Genomic DNA, 22582 nt, shown 5'->3' on the forward strand with positions numbered 1-22582 from the left:
TGTTATTTAGTTACGTAACTAAACTAGTTGCTTAATGTCTTAGTTACTTTGACAGTTCATCATTTTTTTGTAATCTCATAATCTGAAAGATTTCAATTTGACACACTGCATATAAAATTGGAAATGAAATCCGACTCGATTGTGATTACAATTCCTGTTGCTTGTTATACGTAAACTGCAATTATCCAAGCAACAACTCATTAAACATGCAGAGAAGACAAACGAGGCTTGTTGCGTTTGCAGAAAGCTAGACGCCTTCATCTACGACGCGGCCGTGCTCAACTATATGGCGGGAAAGGATGAAGGCTGCAAGCTGGTGACCATCGGCAGCGGCAAAGTGTTCGCCACCACCGGCTACGGCATCGCCCTGCAGAAAGACTCACGCTGGAAGAGGCTCATCGACCTGGCGCTGTTGCAGTTCCTCGGCGACGGTGAGTGATCGATCGGAAAGCTTTTGTAACGCCATTGTGTCGAAAACGTGGACCCCTGCCTTGCTTTTGTTTACATCTTGAGGCAAGTATCAATGCCCTGAACATTTTTTATGGCTTGAAAACGGGTGAGGTGCATCGTCATCACTCACGCCGATACAAAGCGTATCCTGCACACTGCCAGACCCGTGATAGCATCCAGAAAGGTTACTGGAGTTATTGTATCGAAAAACCTAAAATGAAATAAACTACATCTGACGTTTCTAAAAGTAACTCGAATTCAATGATGCTTTTTTGCCCAAATGCAATGCACAGCTTTTTTTTTCATGCAGTGTAAACTGTATGTTACAATTCATTCTGTTTGCAATATTTTATTTCTTTCTTTACCAATAGATAAAATAATGCAGTTCTATTTTTCTGCTGCAGTGCAGTAAGAGAGGATTAAAAAAAAATTAACACAAAGTTCAGCACAATTGTGTCCACTTTAATGACATTCAAAGCAATTCATTACGATTATATGTACTGCAATAAAAAAAAGAAGATTCATCGATGTATATTGTGTCTCACCCTCCACCTTATCACATCCTGTGCCTAACCGCACAAAAGGAAAAATACGGATGCCTGCACTACCCCCTATTTTTATGCAGCGGTTTGTTTTGCGGCAAGAAGGCAGGCATTCTATGAAGAATGAAATCCTTGGGAATGGCGAGAATGTGCGATTATCTACATTACACACACACACACACTCTGTATACAGCGACATACACAAACCATGAAGGCTGCCGGTATGGAGTAAATATTCCTCCCTCCATGGGGGGCTTTAAGTCACAACACATATCCATAAAAATATTCCATAGTGCTTTCCATGACACTATAATAACGCGTGATAAAATCGGCCATGCGGCTACCAAGATATTTTACCTGCGCCCCGTTCCAGGTGACACGCAGCGCCTGGAGACGGTGTGGCTCTCAGGAATCTGCCAGAACGAGAAGAACGAGGTGATGAGCAGCAAGCTGGACATCGACAACATGGCGGGCGTCTTCTACATGCTGCTGGTGGCCATGGGCCTCAGTTTGCTGGTGTTCGCCTGGGAGCACCTGCTATACTGGAAGCTGCGCCACTCGCTGCACAAGTCCCACAAGCTCGACTTCCTGTTGGCCATCAGTCGGGTGAGGCCCACCCCCCGGACGAAAGTGCATCGAGTTGGAGAGTGGCCGGGGATCAAGGGGGTGGGAGGTGGGGAGGTCGTGGGAAATATCAGCACTTCTGAAGTTGGCGTGGATTCGACAGGATTTCAGAACAAAAACTTGAATGATAAGCATATTAAAATTCAAAATATTAGTACTGACTTAATTTTGTAAAAATATTTTTCAAGGTTCTTCAGATTGACTATTAGATGAATAATTATATCTATATATTAAAAAAAAATACAAGTTAGAAATGAAATTTGGTGAAGCAGCTGGAGTTCATTTTTTCTATTTTAATCAAAACATTTTAAATAAATCAAAACCACGGTCAGTGTCACATTTTGTGTACCCCAATACTCATTTGTTGTTCCTGAAGGCTTGACTAATGTCTGCCTCTTGTTCACTGACTTATTTGGGCGACTGTAATAGGATCTGACACAACAGCTCAGGAAAGGAATGATGAGACTGGCTGCGTTGGAAGAAATGTGTTACACCAAGTGCCATCGACGCTGTGATGCATCAGCTTTAAATGGATGTTCTGCGCGCTGTCATTAAAAACATTTACTGTCGAGTAGGGCGGACATAAAGGCAAAAAGAAACATCAATATGGGATGTTTGCTCAACGTTTAACTTTTCAAGCTCATTCCCAATTAGCCTAAATTACCCGCTGCTGAAGTGGCCGCGTTGTTCTGTGGAACGCCGCCATTGAGACGTTGATGGACTCCGGCCACTCTGCTGTGTAATTACAGCATTGAGCCCGGATCAGCGTTCTTTTTTATCAGATTAACAGATAAATGACTATCGGAACGTTAATCCGTCCCCTGAGGGGCAAATTAAATTTAGCTGCTTTGTTTTGTTTTTTGCGGGAATCTCTGAGTGTTACCGTCGCAGTTTGTTCCGCAGGCGTCGTCTGACTGGTGAGTTTAGTGAGCTGTTCCTCTTCTTCCTCTCAGCCATGGCACTTTTTTTTTTGAGTCCCGGGAGGATGCACTATGAATTGAAAGCTAAATTGTCCCTTGTGAAGAAAAGGAACTTTTCATGAAAATGTTAAGATAAGATAAGATAAGATATCCTTTATTCACACTGGGACTAACTATCTTGTTTGTTGCTTGACTGGTGTTGCACGTATTATCGCGACCACCACCCCAAAAATTGAACACTACATTGGAATTGGATGTAATTTAAGATCAAGGAGATTCTTTTTGGCTTTTCATTGGGTATCTGTCTCTTTCAGGGTATATACAGCTGCTTCAAGGGCGTGGAGGATCACGGCCGTTCGTCCGGCCTGGCCAAACCCGACCTGACATCCAACTACGCCCAAGCAAACATGTTGAAGATGCTACGCACCGCCAAGGACCTGGTCTCCACCGCCAATGTGGAGAGCTCCCTGGACAACGCCACCAAGACGATCGAGCACTTCAGCCGGCACAGTGGTGGTGGCTTGCCGGTCCGCATCCCCCATGTCCCCGCCGAAACGGTCCCTGGAGGCTTTGTGTACATCACCGAGAACCACGCTTCTTTCCCTCAGCATTCCATCTCCCCACAGAGGAATGTTAGCAGACCCACGCCACTGCGCTACACGCTCCCAACACACTCTACTTCCTGTCTGTATGAGCGCCCGCTTCCCGTCTCCAGTCTCAGCAGCCCGCACCTGGCGGTCAGTGAAACGCTCCCCCATCAGCATCCTCGCCACTATCAGACCACCGGAAGACTCTATGTAGACACCCACCCCCACTCGAGGTTCATCTCGTACACTGACCTGCAGCTCCCTGACATCTACACCTCTCATCCCGCCCCCCTGGCCCAAAATCAGCACGCAGAGGGGGGCATCCACCAGAGAAAACTGAGGTCCAAAAGCTTCCAGTGCGGGGATGGCGACGCGGAGAGAAAGAAGTTCAGGGATGGCGAGAAGAACAAAATCTGCCTCAGTGAGCTCAAAGCTAACAACCTCCTGGGCAACCACATCTCTGCCCCCAGTGTGGAGAGCATCTACTCGGTAGAGGGGACTTGTCCTCCGGTGGAGAACTACAGATCCTGGCCTCCGGAGGACCTCATGCTGAAGGGAAGACGTAGGCGCCGACGCCCCTCATTCCTGAAAGCAACGTGGGGCAGTGAGCAGATCCACCAGCTGCACGAGTCCCAGTCATCCCTTTCCAGCCAGTCTCCCTCCACACTTCCTGACCTCTTCCCATGCATCCTCACGCCAACCTTTGCCGCCAAAGCCCACAACCCAGCCCACCTCCGGAACAACCTGTGCCTCCCGCGGAACCAGGCCTACCTCCACATAAGAGAGGATCACAGGAGGCTTGCTGGTCGTAAAGGCCAACGGCTGAGGTACTCCCAGTCCTCACATCTCCCAACATATGGTGAGGCGGTTCGCCACGGTGCTGGGTTAGGGCGGGGGATGGTACGGAGAGCTACCAGCCTGCTCAGCAAACAGTACGCCCACTACCTGAACTCCTATCCTGGGCTGCCACTCTACCACTCACCCCTCGACCTGCAAAACCACAACCAGGCCTCAGGCAGTCACGCACCAGCCAGCCCCGTATGCCAGCTGCTGGCCTGCGGCGGGGGCCCATGCGGGGGTCAGCGGGGCTTGCTATACCAGGACAGCGTGTATGGAGCTTACGGGATCTGTCAGAGCTCCCAGACTGGATCGGAGAAGCAAGGAAGTCAGGGAGGAGTTGGCCAGGCAGCAGGGAGCCCCTGCGTACTCCGGCCCTGGAGACGGGTGTCCAGTTTGGAGTCGGAGGTGTGAACCGATAGAAACCGAGGAGAATTTACACCTGACCACTGTGGAGAGGGTTGGCTTATCTGGATTGGCGTATCTAAAATGGATGCGAACATACGCACTGGAGGTCGGGTTCTTTTGGTTGTGCGTTTCGTGTGGACTAAATTGTCCGTGGTGTTGCCGCGTGGTCCAAGTATAACCAGAATTGTCATGCTGTGATGTTTGTAGTGTATATATTTTACTGTGGATGGGATTCAAACCCCGGTGTCATGTCGCCAGCTGTGAGGAGATAGCGCCGGGGATTAAAGGATCACATCTTTCCAAACTGTCACCGAAAACAAAAAGGAACACAAAGCTGCTCTGCTGCAACGCGTCATGAAAGAATGCACATGTGAAGAGTTCAGAAAATATTTGACAGCCCAGAACTTTGCTAGGGTGACATAATCAGTGTGAGACATCTGCAAAGGTAGCTCTCTATTTTTATAACATTTTACTGTAGACTATTGTCATAGAAGAAGAATCGTACAGATTTGTTGGTAGGCTAGCTTGTTTGTTAGCAGGATTACGCAAAGATTGCATCCCCGATTTCCACTAAATTTTGCAGATGGGTGCCACACAGGTCCCGAAAGACTCTGTTAAATTGATGGCGGAGTATTAATTTTCCCCAGGCTAAAAATGAGAACCCCAAATCCTAACTGCTAACTTATCCCCACTAACACTATCTGAAGCCCAAAAATTTTTCATTCTCCCGTCTGTCTTATCACAAAATAAAATATGACCTAGTTGCGTCATCCTCCATTAACCAGGAAGTAACCCGCTAACAAACAATCGTAGCGCACTTCAGTCAGTCGCGAGTTGATCTGTTCTGATCTGTCCTATCTTAGCCCTGTTTTGACGTTATGTACGTCGTCTTGCCAGTTGTCACCAGTTAGCCACGACCTAATGACATTATCAACGCTTTTAGCAGCTAAAGAGCTCAGTATTTCCCTCAGGGGTTGACAGAGACCAAAAGAAGTAAAAGGAACGAAGCTCGAGGAGGTTGGACACAAACTGGTTGAACTAAAGGAACAACATTTTGCCAACTGATGTAACACGATGCAGCTCTACTGCCACCAAATGGTCCCCCCCAAAAATTGGGGGGAGATGAAAACCCACAGAAGATGGTTTGGGAACCCAGTCCACATGAACACAAACTGCAAGGATGGTTTCTGGACAGCACTGACCAGCACGAGGTGTCTTATTCATTCAACCATGGGCTCTTCAGTGGATCTCCATGTGGGGCCACAACACAGCACAGAGAACACACAAGGGCCTCACGATAGTAAGAATATGTATCCGGAAATGTTATCTGATAAGAAGAAAATGTGTTCTTTGAGTGTCATTCATATAAACTTCTTAGGATAGGAATTTATAGTCACTCACCAATTTTCTAATCACGTTTATGGCACATTGTGTCAAGCTACAGTAGCGTATTTGTTACTATTGTACTAATGCGATCAGTTAGCCGACTAGGATTTTCATCGCCCTCTCTTTTCCACTCTTTTGTATTCCCTCGTTGTCCCTGCTCCTCACCTGCCCCCCACCTCTAATTGCTTAATTATCAAATTTTAACTGAGGTGATTGAAAGCTATTACACTATCTATATTACCCATTGGCCTCACCCTGTAATTCGTCACTTCGACCAATTAAACAGCCTTTTTGATGACTACAAATGCATGTCAATTTTTTTGGAAATAGCCCTATATCTTGATTCATGTCATCAGTTTAAGTGAGCGGTTGTGGTTGTGAATTGGGTTGATGTTACGATTTGAGGTTGGGACTCGGGTCAGGTCAGCGTTTAAGGTTTTCATTCGGGTTTGGATTTAGGAGTTGCGTTTTAGGTGCAAGGGTGGAGATTGACAGTCAAGGTTGAATTAACATGTTGGAGTTGAGGGGAAAGTTAGAGGTTAGGTTTCGGATTAGGATTCAAGTTTAGGAGTTAGGATTTGCTTCCGCTTATTTCCTACCTCTTCAGGATTACGGAATTGTGTCTAGAAACCAACAATAACAAATTAACGTTAACCTCCAGTAGTTAATATGCCGGCGCTATGCATTCCCGACTAGGCAGATAGTGTTTGTATATGCACATGTACATGTCACCCCGAGGTTCACTGCCCTCAAACCTCCCGACTGCGAATAAATTACTTTTCAACATCCAATCAACAGCTGCTCCAAGTCACCTTGAGACAAAAGGCTTGCAGATGAAACTGCGATGGAGCGGGAGAGCGTGACCTGAGGTGGCAAAAATTGGGGCAAGGGCAGAGAGCGCCAATAGATCAAAACTAAAAGGGGCGGGGGAGGGCTAAGGTGACTTTGGGGGGGTTACAGCGAGCCTTGCATCGATAGGGTGGCGAAGAGCTGCGTGAGGGGCGAGATACACGTAAGAACAGGTGGGGAAGTGAGAGGTCTATATCTGTACTTCCGAGACGAGGGGTGTTAATGAGAGAATACTGAGGAAAAGTGGGAGACGTTTTGAGTGGAAATCCCTCCAAAGGGGTTTTTGGAAACCTCGTTCGTCAAAGTCGCAATGTAGAGTTCTCGGCAGACCGGCTTGATGTTATGACACATTCTTTAGCGTGTATGAGTTGAGTTGTCTAGGTTCGTGTTGGCAAGGAGTCCTTCACCAAGACGAAAATATTCACCTGAGAAAGTGAGAAGCCATAACCGACGTACAGGACAGCACCACGACAAACCTGGAAAGGAGCCAACGCAGGATGTGGACAACATGGATTGTGTCAAGTGAAGCGGAGGAAGGACGTGGACCAGGATCGACCACTGCATGGCAACATGGAAAAGACTTGCAGGTAAGCAGGATAACCACAGCATGGCGTGAAAGTCATCCAATTGAGGCAATAGGGAAGGAAGCTGATGAGAACAAGACTGTTTTAGGGACGGCGCTTACTATAGCGGACAGCCTATCGTGTTATCAGGTTACAGGTTATCATTATTGGTGCATGAAAGGGTTAATGTTCGAATTACACCAAGGCCAAACTCTGTCTCATACATGGGCGCCCGCATGCGTGTGTGAGTGTGTGTCGTGCTCGGGCCGCAGCTTGTCTCCCAATCCGAGACGATTGGATCTGTCGGCGAACAGTAACGTTAATTACTTGGCCAATCTTCAGGCACAATTCAGACACAATCGTTCCCATCTCACCGCCGCTCGACCCATTCAGGCAGCCCCGGAAAGCGGGCCCTGCCTCCCAATTCAAACCCCATTTTCGGGGGCGCCGGAAAGAATGTAATCAAATAAGCGGAACAATAAAGATGGAATACAGAGAAAGATCCCCAGCGCCACTGTGCGATTTTTGAATATTAAATGTCCTTTTCTATCTTCCAAAACAGCTGGGGTGCTGGTGGATAATCGAGACTTTGGCTAGGTATTGTGTCTGTCAGGGCGTTTAAGAGACACTAAGTGATTGAATGAGACAGATTGCATCTTAATTAACAAATCAAAGCCCTTTGTTTTCATATGAATGACATCACAACCTCCTGCTTTTTCCGTTCATAAAGCCGGAATATTTGGCAGAAGGTGAACGGGTGTGACTCCGTATGCCGTTGTCATCCGCTTGGCATCCAGCCTGATTTTTCCATCCCACCACCGCCGTCGCAGTTTTCCAATCTATGGGTGCACCACTTTTTCGATGAATGTCTGCAGAGCAATTTCACTGGAAGCCATGCCGGTGCTGCTTTTCCAACCGGAGCGTTTCATCATCAGCCAGAATCCCGAAAAGACAAACACTGAAGCGCACCCCTGCTCTCCCCAGGAGTTCAACCTCGAAGGCTTGCAAGTACTTGGGCGAGTGGAAATGAGTCTCGATTGTTTATGCTCGTCATTTTCTCTGTATCGCTACATCTATCTATATATACTTATTTGTATTCTTTATACCGTATTTTTCACACAATAAGGCGCTTCGGAGGATACCGTTTTCATATGTAGGGCGCACCGCATTATAGAATAGAAGCTACAATAGTGGCTGCAGTTATGTTTTGCATCCACTAGATGGAGCTACGCTAAAGGAATACAGTACAATACAGCTTTCTTTGTCGAACTTTCACAACCACTGCAGCTGTAAAAATAAATAAATAAAAATGTGTTTTCCAGAACATTTACAATATTACGTCCAAGAAATCAGAATATTGATCCATATGTAAGGTGCATTGGATTAAAAGGAGCACTGTCAGTTTTTGAGAAAATTGGATTGCTTTTAGGTGCACCTTATAGTGCGGAAACTATGGTCTTTTTTTTTTTTAAATAAGCCTTTAGGAGTCTGAGATAACGGATTTCCAAGAGAAGGCCAATCCTTCTCGAGTGACTTTCATTCGTATTTTACAGCCTCACTGAATACTTGTCCATCTCCTCGCCCTCCTTCTGTCTCGCTCTCACTCACTGTATCCAGATGCTAAATCAGGTCATTTACCCACAGGCAACGCATGCTGTTGCTTTTTTTTTCGATGACAAACACAATACCTTACTGGTGGGAAAACAAAAGATGACCAAAAACACTCGACGTTTTGGGAGTAAATACAAAAGAATACCCAAAGGTGACTGCAGCTCTTCTGATTGAGAAAGTACACTTAAAGGTTGTAAAATGTGGGACTCGATACAAAAATATTGCCTTGAAAGTCGGAAACAAATCTATTTTGGGCACGGTGGATAGAAGCTGCCAAGCAGCAGTTAGGAGCTAAGAAATATTAGCATGAATATCCATATATATATATATATATATATATATATATATATATATAAAATATCATTTTTTGGGAGTGGGGGTGACGCTTATTTCAGTGGCCTTTAACAATAAAATCTGACTTAATAGTAAGTTAAAGCACTGCTGTACAAAATTTCATGCTAAACATTATTAGCACAAAAGCTAAAGGAACACTCCGGGCATTGAATCAATCGCAACGGAACATGTTTCTTAAAAAACACAAAATGAACGAACTGTAGTGTCAAAGCGAGATTTCTTGCCAGCCGCATACATCCTCAATCTCCCGTGGGCGGAGTTCACAATGATGTTCATTTTGTAGCCGTAATGGTTCTCATTTTGTGTGTGTGTGTGTGTTTTTTTAGGGTTGCGGGGCAGGAGAGATGGGCAAGGGGATGTGGAGCGTAAAGTCATTAAAATGTTTGGTGACAGTTTTGCACACCTTCAATTTGTCCCTGACCTCCAAAAACCCCATAGGCGTACTTTTCCACACAACCCGCGCACCTTTTCAACAACGCGTGGTGCTAAAACGTGTCCCAACTTCACCTGCGCCAAAAAAAACACCCAAACCTCTCAACGTGTGACTCACCAAGAACGCCGTGATCACACAACCACCTTTCGGTGTTTCGAGGCACAAATCATCGAGGTTTGAATGTGGAACGGCGAGGCCCGTGGGACTTGCCGGTCGAAACGAGTCGGCGAAACACGACGGCCGAGGCAAACGGGAAGCGGCACCTGATGTGATTATGCCGCATTAAAGACGATTAAATGCCGCATCGCAATTACATACACCCCCACACCCCACTCGCACTCTCGACTCGCTATGCGAGGGTTTGTAGATGAGCACGTCGCCGTTCATTTGATGGCAGTGCGGCGAGCGGCCCCAACGTGCTAAAATCTGCATGAATAACAACGCAATCAGGACGACAACCTGAGAAGTGCGAGCAGCATCTCCACGCTTACATTTGCAACCTCATTTCAACGTGGCTGTCAAAAAGAAAATCCCTTCACCAAAACCTCGACTAAACCCGAATCATATTCCGGGAACATAACGCTAATTTAGACTTTTATTCAGTCGCCACATCGTGAAATTTGGGGCACCATTCCACAAACATCTAACCATAACCCGAATGATATCACTTCCATTTTTATTCTTCCTCTTCCTCCTTCCATCATGCATGCTTGACACAACGCAGTGATGACTGAAGGCGTCCGAGAAAAAAAAAAAATCCAATTGTGACCACTCGCCATCGCTTGATGATGTCATCACCGAAACTTACTACAGGTATGTGGATGAGGAAGAGGGAGAAAAAAAAACAGATTTAACATTTGTTGTTGCTTTCTGTTCCCATCATGCAACGCTGCCGCTGCTGCTGCTGCTGCTGCTGCTTCCCCATCATGTGCTCTGACGACCATTCGTCAGTCTGAACGCTGAAGGTCAAAGACGATGGCAATAAATGAGGTATTGGATCAAAGTGACACAGTGGGTTCAGCAATGTTTGCTGGTCAGATGGTGAAAGGCCCCCGGCGTGGGCAGGGCCTCATTGGGGGATAGAGGAGGCCAACGGAGAACCCCCCCCACCCCCCACCACCGAACCTTGGTCTACCCTGGTGGCCTGTTCAATACAATAATGCTTCAATGTGATTCAGTTCCTGAAAAAAAAAAAAGAAATCTTATATACGATGTGAGAAAAACTAATATTAGGTAGCACTTTCACCTCACGGAAGCCCATCAAAGACACTTTGAAGTTCTTTTTTAAGCTCTCACATGAGCTAAATATACACTTTTTGAAGCACTTCATAGCGACTTGAGCATTAGAAGGATTTTTTTTTTAAACGATTCACGGTGCTCATGACCGCTCTGATTCATTGCAGCGATTATGTGATTTTTTTTGTATTTTACACACCCCAAAAACAAAACATCCTGCTCGCTGCATGTCAACTAAACTCCATCTTCTGTTGCAGGGATGAGAGGCAAAAAAAGCATCGCATATGAATGGCTGTCATTTGTAGTTATCACCGCCGGCCCGGGTGATGGACGACACGAGATGAGCGACCGCAAAGGAGGCGGCCCCGAGCGCAGGAAAGATTGGACGCTTATGATAATTACGCTACAGATAATATCTGGAGCCTTAACAAAAAGGAATTGCCCGACTCGCAACACATTCAAAAGCAAAAATATATTTTTGGAATAGAATTATTTTGTTCTATTCATAGCCTCGATTGTGACATTCATGCATCCCCCACCGCCTGTTGATAGACTGGATTCACCCTTCTGTGAAATAACAGTCAGACCATGAACCGGTCCATCTCGGGCAAAATGTGGGGCACCACCAGTGTCGGAATCCATTGTACTGTAAATTCCCCTGCTCATTTCAAACAAAAGACAACTGGAAAGAGATGAACAAGGTGTCAGACTTCTGGGCTAAGTGCAATGCGACATCCGGGCTAAGTGCAATGTCACATTGCACTTAGCCCGGAAGTCACACACACACAAACAAACAATTGTTTAAGAAGAAAGTACAGTATTACCTTTTTTGGGCCTTTTGTGTTCCAACTGACCATCACAACGACACAATTGCTAATCGGTAAAGCTAATCACGAGTGAACTCCATCCCCCGTATCACATTCAGAGATCATATAAACACGATCTTTAGTGATAAGCAAAATATAGCAAGAGACATGTTATGACACACATAGGTTAAAAAAAACCGAACTATATTCGCACTTCATTGCTTTTTCCATGAATTTATACAAATATATCAATACATACGATATGAAATATTGCACGACATGACGAACATGTACACACACACGGTGGAACCATAGCTCACGCAAACACGCACGCACTGACACATATATGTGAACGAACGAAGCCCACGCTATCAGTTAGTGCACCATCAATCACCAATGACACATTATTAACCATAATGGTTCTGGAGGGAATATCGTGATTGCCTCGCCGTACACACACACACACACGCACACACACACACACACACGCACACACACACACACACACACGCGCGATCAGTTATTCCTTCAGGCTAATTGAATTTAGCGTAGCCTAATGCCACCGTTTGTTTGCTCGGAGTGGTTGATTTTGTATTTCTTTTTTTTTACTTTAAAAAAAAGTTGTGTGTGTGGGGGGGGGGTTGTTCATACTTTTTCATGCTAATTAACTTTTTCATATTTTTAATGCTAATTTAGGACTTAGGCCTCAGCTTTATGAGGGTCTTTGGACTGGGGTGGGGTGGGGGGGGGGGCACGTGACCCACAGAGAAGCGCTCTTTCCCAACAGTAGGATGATTGACAGCTCGAGAGAGACATCTGGAAAATACTCCACGGAAGAGTAACTTTTTACTGCGGCCTCCAGATGGAAGGATGTGGAGGCTGACAGCCGAATGTCTTGAGGCAAAGTTGAGGGTCCAAATTATTCCACCTTTTCTGTCAAGCCTCTCATCACATATTACGTTGGGCGGGGTGGGGGGGGGTCCTTTAACATATCCGCTTGTTGCTTCTCTTTCTTGTCTCCTCTGGTGATCCTTTTCCTTTGTTTCAATTCAAACCATCCACGCTGCTGTTTATTAATTCATCGGGCCAAGCTTGGAATCCTCTTTCCTTTTTTTTTTTTCCTTTTGAGAACATCTAAGAGTTGAAAGGTGATTAAAGACATCCCCATCAAAAATTCCCCCACATGACGCCGCGAAGGGCCACATGAGGAGGAGAAATCTCCTTAATGAGAGGAAATAGTCCTTTCACATATCCCCGAGTGAGACAGCTGCGAGCGGCCCTCCTCTCAACAGATCGTCCATCAGTCTGTCGGCCGCAGTGACGGGGGCCGGGAGACACTGGCTGACACGTCGGCAGAAGAAACGAGCCAAGAGGAGTATGACGGATGATGTAAGTTTTTGTCTCTCTGCGCTCAAAACCTCGAAGAACTTGTTGACGCTCGGGAGTGGAAGTTTTGTCTCGTGAACGACCTCAAATGCATTTGGCCCCGTGACCCAAATATTTTTATTTTTTGGTAACCTTCCGTTGTGGTGGAAGAAACGGTGCGGCCCGTTTATTGGCGGGCAAAGACAAACCCATTCCGTTCCAAACCGTCCATTTTGATCCAGATGCATGGCTGATTTTTGGATGCTGACTGCCCAATTAGCTTGACGGCAAAAAGCATACCTGGGACCGCAGAAGAGTGAATTTGCATATTCTTTGCCGCTGAACTGTCAGTCACCTCACTGTTGGACAAAGTGCTTTCCCGGTGGGTCGCCAGGCCCGGGCTAACATTAAAATTTACACTCTGCCAAATTCTAACGACCGTAATCTGACGCTGGGTCGATTTCTGATGCTGGTTTCGTCCATTACTTTACACTTCAGAGCGACGAGCTGGATGTTACTTAATCTTAATTGGTCAGCCTATATTTTCGTCAGTCAGAGGCAACACAACTGATTGATCGATGTTATGACTTGGGGATGTTTCTAATATTTTGGTTATATAATACTTGTGTAGCATTTAAAAATGTAAGGGCTGCGGTTGGAGACAAAGAGGTACACCTGATGAAACAATACCAAGGTTTAGCTCATCATGCTAACGAACGTGACCGTTGCTATTCATCGGGATGAAATGGGACTACAAAATGTCGAGCTAAGAAGAATTCTCATTGGTTCTGCTGCCATCTGTGCCTAACCCATCCCCACCTCTAATTGGCCTCATGGCGCATCTTCCCATCGTGATAATCTCCCATCAACCATCTGTTGTGCCTTCCTTCCCAGTGCATGATTCTAGTGGCTGCTCAACCAGTAGCAATGATCGACTAAGCTTCTACCTTTCACCAGCTCACCTGAGTATCGTAACAAAGATATTTGTATTGGTAACAAGACTGCAAATACAATTGTATACAGTGTTAAGTACTATTGTAAAACACAATCCAAATCCTTTAAATGTTGTCTTGATACAACAGGAAAACAAGTTGCAGAAACCACGTAAATGTCAAACATAAGGTCCGGGGGCCCAGATCTGGCCCGTAACATCATTTTATGTGGCCGGTGAAAGCAAATCAAACGTCAATTTCCGCAATGCTTGCTAAAATCTGTTCTGAAATTTCATATTCTCGGTTTTAATAAATAAAATATATTGTAATTATTTACTTGTTACCAAACCCTCATAACAGCAATTTAAACAATAGTTGAATAAACCATTATTCTTGACTATTTATATGGTTTCATATGCATGATGGCACTCCAAGGGTAACTAAAATCAGGCCCGGGACAAAAATGAGTTTGACACCTGCCCGCATTACTTAAAACCAACAGGGATTATTTCACTTTGCCGAAGCATTAACCATATTGATTTTGAGGAAGAAGCGATTCCTGCTTCGCTTCTGGAAGGGTTTCCACGATGGAGGCCGACATCTGTTCCCACCCTCGATGGAATCACTCACGATTGCCAATGAAAATTGTCACTCGGCGAAAGCGGCAAGACTTCTGTCATCTCACAGGCTTTAATGTCAACTCTGCTAATGTTTATAGATGACACACTGTCCCTCTCTGGCATGCCACTATCAGATTCATACGTACGCACAAAGCAAGTGTGTGTTGAGGAGGGTGGGGGGGACTCAAAATAAGCAGCACCAAAGAAATTATTATAATTTCAGAGAAAAGATGATGCAATTATGAGACAAACAACAGCAGGATTAAAGTTCTAATCACTCATTTGCAAAGACAAAGCAACAACGGGAGAAAAAAAGGTGTACAGTAATAATGAATTGCACCGTGAATTATTGATAAGATTTATATTACAAGTAGTGTGTTCACGCTTCCGTTATTTTACACGCTTGGATTAAATCACCTGATTAAATGCTTTTCTTTGTGGGGACAAAACAAAAACCAAAAATTCCGGCCATTAAGCGATTCATGTCCTGCAAAATCACTTTGATTGACATCCAACTCAAGATGGGCAAAGGATAGGCATTTATACCCAAAGACCTATTGACGTTGATTGATATACACTTTCCAAAAATGTGCCTTTTAGGTTAGTTCAAGACTAAATTGTCCATTGTTGCGAATCTAAGTATCAATGATTGTTTGTCGATCAATGCCTTGTTCATAGCAGTCTCGAGCCGACCTTGCCTCTCACCCCCTGGATAGATGCATTATTGCTTCTAAGCAGCTGCAGGCCTCGCATGCAATCAATCCTAACTTTATTACTTGGGAAGCCGCTTCAAAATTTAATGTAATCGAGATGAGGCGTGAAGTTATTTAGGGGTTGACTCGTTCAATTGTTCCTAGTTCAGAGGCCAGACGCTTCCAAAAGGTTAAATTTTTGAAGGGTTAATGGATGTCGCGGCGCAAAAAGTCAAGTTGTGCATTTTTTTTTCAGTCGACGTGCAGATGTTATTTGAGTTTTAATTTGCTAAAAACACATATAGCACGTTTAGCACAACACAACAAAAATCAAGAGAGCCCATAAAGGTTTTTGTCGTTGTTGTTTTGTTTTTTTTGATGGCAGAATGGATTTGGAACAATTTCCAGCCTGTCTCTATGTTGCAGCTGGCCAGTGCAGAGATTCAAACCTTGAACCCTAAATTTTTGAACTTCTGCAAACAAGAACAGGTAGCCATGATTCAACCTCTGCAGAGCCAAACCAATAATATGAGAGTTAACGAAGTGGGGGAAATGATTCTTTGAATATTTTGTTTGTGTAATCAAGCATGAGGGAGAGAGGCTCAATTAGAGCTTGGGTGTTCAAACACAGTACAACACCGCCATCTAGGGGTCTTTTTACAAACATTCAGAGTGATTAAAGGCTTTGAAAAGCAGATGTATTTAGATAAACAACAAAGGTTTGATTAATAATGATGACGCTGGAAAAAAATACCTATATTTTGCATATGTTGATAATGTTTTACCATTTAGATTTTTTAAAATATAACAAACTATAGAGCCATAAAGAAACGAATTTTTGATGACCTTACCAAGATGGCGTCCTGAAACCGCGTCACGCGGAAGTGGAAGCAGGAAGACGCCCGGAATCACTTTAGAGTGTTGACTTCGAGAAATGTCCCTTATTATTATTATATGAAAGTAATGAATCGTGTGATGTTCACAAGAACTGAATCCCTCCCCCCATTTTTATTAAATTGCGAAGATATGTGATTTATTCATAAATTAAAGTTGGTGCGTATGTCGATATAGCGCCGCTGGTGTAGTGGTATCATGCAAGATTCCCATTCTTGCGACCCGGGTTCGATTCCCGGGCGGCGCACCTTTTTTTATTTAGTATTATCATTCCCGGCTGGTGTACCGTTTTTATCCATACAATAACGCTTTTTGAATCCTTATCTGAATAATTAATGTATCAATTCGACTTGCTGTTTTCGCAATAAAAACCCAAATTAGAACTGTCGTCGTCACCTTTGATACGTGGCGTGCTCTGAGTAGCGACTGCGTGTACGTCATTCATCATCAAAAAGTAATCAATACAGATAATGAACGTAATTGTTAAAGAGTTTTATATCAACTTTACATTAAGTCATTTAAAATGCATTCTAAACATGCACCATACACCCTGCAGGAATCATGTGTCGTGGTAACGAGCATCGCCTGGTAACTACGCTTACAACCCAAACAAGCCAGTCCAAATGTCTGAGTCTCCGAGATCGCCAGCTCGCCAGCCGGCGTGTAAGAATGCGGACGAGCCTTGTGGCATGTGCCCATCCTGCCTCTTTCGCGGCCCTCGAACAAGCAGGCCCTCGCCCTCGCCACTGAATCTGTGGAAGATTTCGGACGAGTCCCGCCGGAGTTTCGTTGTGGGGCTGCTGGTGCGGTGCGGGAGCGTGCCGGTGCTGGAGAACATCCAGAGCTCGCTGCGCCTCACCTCGTGGAACTTGCTCAGCTTTGCACCAACCAAGGGCAAGACTTTGCCGGAGCTTTACGCGCGGCTCGACTGCAAGACGCGTCCGTCGCCCTTGATCCGCGAGATCTGGGAATGGTTCGACATAAGCCCGGAATGGGTCCAGACGCGTTACCTTTGCCTGTTGCTGCTGCAGTGCGACCCGGAGCTGCTGAGTATGGCCAATAATCTCATCGGTGTGGTGCTGACCAGGCTTCAGCGACAGCTGGACGGTAAACATTTCAAAATTTGACCTCCTTTCAAATTATTGGTTCCACTAAACGATTAGAATCCGGGAGCATTTTCCGAACTTCGTATCAAGCAGGAAAGAGGAGAAATAGCACCAATTTTGAAAGCAGACATATATTTTTCCCTTACAATTGGAGAAATTATATTGAGCAGATACATGGAATGCTGTGCACAAAGTGTTCCAGCATGATGGCAATTGTCATGCTTATACAATATTTGTCCTGTGTTGACATCATAACTAGTGCTACAAACACCCCAAACTGATGATTTCCCCCCCCCCCCATGTATTGTTCATAGAATTCATTTCTTGCAATGAAGTAGATAAATTGCATTTGGTGCATCGAATGCAGTTCAAAAGATCTTCCGACTAGCATGGCGACAGCTGACATGCTTGTGTGAAACGTTGAGGATAACAACCATACAATTGCTTAGAGTGACGTAAAAAAATAAAATAAAAAAACAGCTTCATGTTACCTCACAGAAGACATGTTTATCCAATTATTATATTTCTGATGTGTTTTGCAGTGAAAAGTTCCACCAGTAAACAAAGCAACTCAGCCAGCAAAGATGGCTCCACTAAGGATGCCATTTTTCCTGTTCTTCCGGTTCCTCCCGGATCCTCAAAGTATTTGTTAGGATTCAGCAGACCCCGAGACTTCATTGGCGGCCTTCCCACCGAGCTGTCCAAGAGGATTTTGGGTACGTTCACCTCCGCAGAAGGCACGCTCACATGTAACGTGTTTAGATTCCATAACACTCCAGAGAGGACAGTGCAAAATTGTATAGTGTTGACCTCTGTGACCTTAAATTATCCACAGGTGTGAACGTGAGTGCGAACGGTTTGTCCCTACGTGGTCCCCGCCTCTCATCCAAAGTCAGGTTGAATTATATATGAATGTTGTGTGTGGAGTCAGGGCTGCTCGACGAGGGGATGCTGAAGCGTTGCATGAAGGTTTGTAAGCACTGGAAGCACCTGGCGGGGGAGACGATGGAGGAGATACGTTTCAGGAAGCTCTACCAGGAGCAGGTGGAAGCCATGATGAAGGTGGCTGCGGTGGTGTGGAAGATGATTATGGTTGTTGGCGGGGTTGTTCTGACATGGACGTTTTTTTTTTAAGCGCTATAAAGGCGTTCATATGGTCAGCCCTTCTTACGCCAGGATGGTGGACGTCGCGGTGCCGGCCGAGGACCACGAGAGCGGGGAAGTGAAGGCGTCACACGTAAGGAATTGCAAAACAATAAAATAACATTTAATTAAGGTTTGAGGTTGTTGTTGTACACGTGGGCAGAAATCAAGAACCTGCGGCGTGAAGATGTGGTTGTGTTTTTGCAGATGTGGCCCTTTGAAGCGGCCTACAAGAACATCAAAACCAGGACGGTGCGAATGGAGGAGCGCAACATTTACTGCGGCGCGTATTTCACGTCTGTGCTGATTGACAGGTGAGCATCTTTCATCAGGAATGAGATTTTTTTTTTTGAGGGGGAGGAGCATATTTGATTCATCAGAGATGGGTCAGGTCATATTTTGCCCACCCCTGTTCTAACAGAACAATCCGATTTTTAGTTTGACCATGTCATGGTGGTACGTTGACTTTTTCAGTGAAGACCCCCACCGCGTGGTGGATTACAAAGGCGGGCCCATGCTGAGCTCGGCGTCCAAAGACCGCGCTGTGCGTTTACTGTACGTGGGGACCGCAACCAAGCAGGTGGGTCTGATGAAGGGCCACGTGGGCAGCATCCGTGTCGTCCTGCTTTGCCCCGAGCGCCACCTGGTCATCACGGCGAGCTGCGACACCAGCATCAGGTGAGTGGCAGCTCATTGGCTACCGCGGCCATTTTGAGTCAGATCTCATCCACTGTATTGTAGGTGTTGGAGCGTGAGGACGGACCAGTGTGTGTTGGTGTTATATGGTCACTCCAGCATGATTAACTGCCTTGACATCCACGCTGATAGACTGGTGTCAGGTGCCAAGGACTGCACCGCCAAAGGTAAATAGTCCGGAACCATTCTAAAATGGTGCAGGTCCTATTTGATGAAAAATAGTTCCATTGTGTTGATTGGAAGTTTCGAATCTGAACGAATGGCCATGGTGTGGGTTTCCTCAAGGGTCAATCCTTGGACCCCTTTTATTCAGTCTGTTACCCTTGGATCAAATGGACCAGCATGCTAATGGTGGCTATGCGGATGACACCCTAGATTTATCAATTACCCCCAAATGGGTGAACCCAAATTTCCTTCATCTAAACCCAAATAAAATTGCGGAAATTGTTTTTGCGATTAAAGAAAAGACACTTGGAGTCACACTTTGATTTATAACTGGACAAATTGCTGTGTCCTAATCTTTGCGCACATGCTCACTCTGCCAGTGTGGAGTCTGCAGACCGAGAAGCACCTGGAGGACTTTAACTTCAAGCACCGCAGTTCTGTGCGCTGCGTGAAGATCAACGCCACCGCCGTGTTCAGTAGCTGTGACCGTGGAGTCGTCAAGCTGTGGGATGCCGAGAACGCTTCGCTGCTCAGGGTGAGAGTCTCCTTCACCGCTTGCCCGTCCTCCCGGCTCTCAGAGCTCCGTGCTAATTTGTGCCGCGCATTAGGTGATCGACGCCCACAACAGCGCCGTGCGATGCATGTTTGTAGACGAGTGGCACCTCCTGTCCGCCGACACCAACGGTCAGGTGATGGCCTGGAGCAGCAGATGTGAAACCAAAGGATGCCTCATGACCGTCAGTCATCCAAAGTAAGTTGACAAGGTCAATTTAGGTCAATTTAAGTTTTGCTGTGACGATGATCGTGGATTTCTATAGGGAGGTCAAGTCTCTGACACTGGCTTACCTTCGAGTGGTCACGGGATGCGTGGACGGAAAGATCCGCATCTTCAACTTCCTGACGGGAGACTGCCTGGGGACCATTGTGGTGGAGACCGAGACAACCGGTCGCATGCTGTCGCTGCACTTCTGCGAGAACAAGTCAGCCTCACGCGCCGGGTTGCGTACGTGTGCGCATTTGACTTTGAAAAGTCTCCCATCTGCTTCGTCCTCTCCAGCATTTTAGTCAATGCCACTTCCTGTGTGAAGCTCTACCAATTTGCCAAAGTCTTCTGGGATTACGACAAGCCGGCTTACGAGGAGAGTTCCGATTTGGACGCCTCGCCACCTCCGAAACTGGACCTTCCCTCCACCTCTGCCAGGGCAAATCACATTACTACGGAACAAGGTGAACAACGGTTCAAGTTAAACACTTATATGCGTGTGATGTGATGTTGAGTTGCCTTCTGTGCAATCTTTCCTCATTTATTGTGTTTTCTCCGCAGTCACAGAGCACTGGAGAAATCTGCTTCAGCCTTTGACGGCCGATCCCAGCCAGCAAACACGTCTCGCGGAGCAGCCCGCCAGCCACCGCTCGGACAGCGGCCCGCCATACTGCCACCGCCGCCGGCCCTTGACATCTGTCCAGAACGCTCAGCATCCTGTCAATCAAAGTTTGACAAACAGACTTCCCCATCTGGAGCGAGATCGTGCGACTGGCCGGAATACAATGTAAAGGTTTGTTCTGTAGTTTAAAGTGGACATACTGTGTCGTTGGAAAATGTCTTTTTTCTTTTTAAAAAAAAGTTTGTATCCAAATAGGAATGTCTGCCCATCTATCAAGTGTAGAATTAAACAACTGAGTAATTTAGTAGTTATCTGCCGAGTTCTGAAAATGAAGCCCAATGAAGCTTTATATTTTGAGTTCTGATTCCTCGAGAAAAGACGATGCGATGAAGTGCCATTAAAAACACTCTGTGTAATCAGATAATTTCACAGCCTAATGGTGCATAATAGCCTCGTCCTCGGATCACAACTCCATCAAAGGACAAAGCGTGCAGCTACTTTGGGAGGCGAGAGCTCTTGTCAGTCCAAACATGTATTGTTGCTGTTTAAATATTCTTTGCCTGGAAGATAATCAAAGGTCAGTCAATGTATGATTTTTTGGGCATTTCGTCAAAACAAGCGGGGTTTGAATATTGGAATATCGAAATTTTTATAACTTGAGTCTCAATATTCACGTGTATAAGCAATAATCTGCAACAGTTCTTCAAACCGCCACTAGAGGTCAGTGTTGTATCATAGAATGCCAGGCCATCGATGCTGATTATTTTAATTCACCCCACCAACCCACACCCAATTAAAAAAAAAGACAATTTTGTCTTCCATTCCATTCATTTAAATTTCCCCAGTGTGGGACGAATAAAGGATATCTTATCTTATCATTCCATCCAAGAAAATTTTCGAAAATATCTCTTCCTATTTTCCTGGGTAGTTGAGATAGAAGGACTGGAATTCCAAGTCATTTATAATCATTTGTCCTGGCCACCGAGCACCTGCCGTCTGACCCGGAAAGTTCTCAGTCGTTCCTCACAAGTCATTCCTGAAAGCATCTTTTGAAGATCTCTTCAGCCTCTGGTGGATGATGAAGTGAAGTCATCATCAGAGGGATGGGGCGACCTCTTAGCCCACCCCCCACCGCAACCCTGCCCTCTTGGCCCGCTTCCTCCGGGGCGTCATTAGGCTTGAGGATCAGGGGTGTAAGGCCCCCACAACCTCCCTTGCTATTGACAGCCTCGCAACAACTGGGAACAACAAAAGAACTAGGTACAAGGACTCTTGTCTGTGGATAAGAAGTGCAAAATCCCAGGAAGAAAAGAAGGCTTGGGTTTTATGTATGCATGAGGCGAAGGTTTGACAGAATTGACAGGTAAGGTCTTTAGGGTCATTGGATCAAGAAGGAATCTTTTGCGTACCCCTTCGGCGGATTCCCATCTCCAGAGGCGTCACTCATTTGCATCACAGTTCGTTTGTCAAATTAAAATTTTCCCCCAGTTTTTGGTCACGCCGTATCGGCAAGCTTCATCCATTCAGCACACATTTGAAGGTGGCATTCATCAGGGTCAGTGGAGCCCAAAGGATCTAGGGATAGTGAAGGCTGCGTGTGATAGTGATGCATTTGCAAAAAAATCGGTGAGGGAGGCCACATTTGCAGGCTGTATTGAGGGCACGTACTTGCGGGTTGCAATTGAAGGCTTATTTTGTAGGCGACATTTGAAGGCCACATTGAAAGGCTACATTTATATGTTGTATTCGCATGAATGCTGTGTTTGTAGGTCACATTGCTATTGCCCGTATTTGAAGACAGTCTTTGAGATAGGAAATACCATTGCAGTGATGCAAATTGGAATTGCAGGCTGCATTTGTAAGCTACAAGTAAAGGCTCCATTTGAAAGAGGCATTTGTCGACGGCTGCATTCCTAGGCCGCATGTAAAGGCTCAATTTAAAGGCCGCAGTATTTTACGCTTGGATTTGACGGAAGAA

General features: G+C 45.6%; 2 protein-coding genes and 1 non-coding gene across 6 annotated transcripts in view; all 3 read left to right on the forward strand.

Annotated features, from left to right (window-relative positions):
* LOC127603964 (glutamate receptor ionotropic, NMDA 2C-like) overlaps window positions 1–6204 on the forward strand; it is a 33714-nt gene extending 27510 nt beyond the window's left edge. For all 4 annotated transcript variants that reach the window (XM_052070714.1, XM_052070716.1, XM_052070717.1 and 1 more), the window contains 3 exons: window positions 244–431; window positions 1366–1598; window positions 2851–6204. In XM_052070714.1, the coding sequence (XP_051926674.1) occupies window positions 244–431; window positions 1366–1598; window positions 2851–4374 (1945 nt within the window). In that variant the 3' untranslated portion in view covers window positions 4375–6204. The remainder of the gene's footprint in view (window positions 1–243; window positions 432–1365; window positions 1599–2850) is intronic.
* Window positions 6205–16219: 10015 nt separating this feature from the next.
* fbxw10 (F-box and WD repeat domain containing 10) lies at window positions 16220–20915 on the forward strand. The gene is made up of 12 exons (XM_052070728.1): window positions 16220–17216; window positions 17758–17931; window positions 18147–18277; window positions 18351–18452; window positions 18566–18672; window positions 18833–19036; window positions 19100–19221; window positions 19600–19754; window positions 19828–19970; window positions 20038–20199; window positions 20277–20446; window positions 20544–20915. Exons 1-12 carry the CDS (start codon window positions 16733–16735, stop codon window positions 20771–20773), a joined length of 2184 nt encoding a protein of 727 aa, XP_051926688.1. The 5' UTR covers window positions 16220–16732; the 3' UTR covers window positions 20774–20915.
* Window positions 16286–16356, forward strand: trnag-ccc (transfer RNA glycine (anticodon CCC)). Its single transcript has one exon. It is a non-coding gene; the product is annotated as a tRNA-Gly (tRNA).
* Window positions 20916–22582: the final 1667 nt, after the last annotated feature.

This window comes from Hippocampus zosterae, chromosome 7, assembly GCF_025434085.1.
Source record: "Hippocampus zosterae strain Florida chromosome 7, ASM2543408v3, whole genome shotgun sequence".
In the NCBI taxonomy this organism is placed as follows: domain Eukaryota; kingdom Metazoa; phylum Chordata; class Actinopteri; order Syngnathiformes; family Syngnathidae; genus Hippocampus; species Hippocampus zosterae.

Coding starts and splice junctions, on each gene's coding strand:
- fbxw10 (XM_052070728.1), top strand. CDS start 16,733: ATGTCTGAGTCTCCGAGATCGCCAGCTCGCCAGCCGGCGTGTAAGAAT. Junction 17,217..17,757: donor GCTTCAGCGACAGCTGGACG/GTAAACATTTCA, acceptor TGTGTTTTGCAG/TGAAAAGTTCCACCAGTAAA. Junction 17,932..18,146: donor GCTGTCCAAGAGGATTTTGG/GTACGTTCACCT, acceptor GTGTGGAGTCAG/GGCTGCTCGACGAGGGGATG.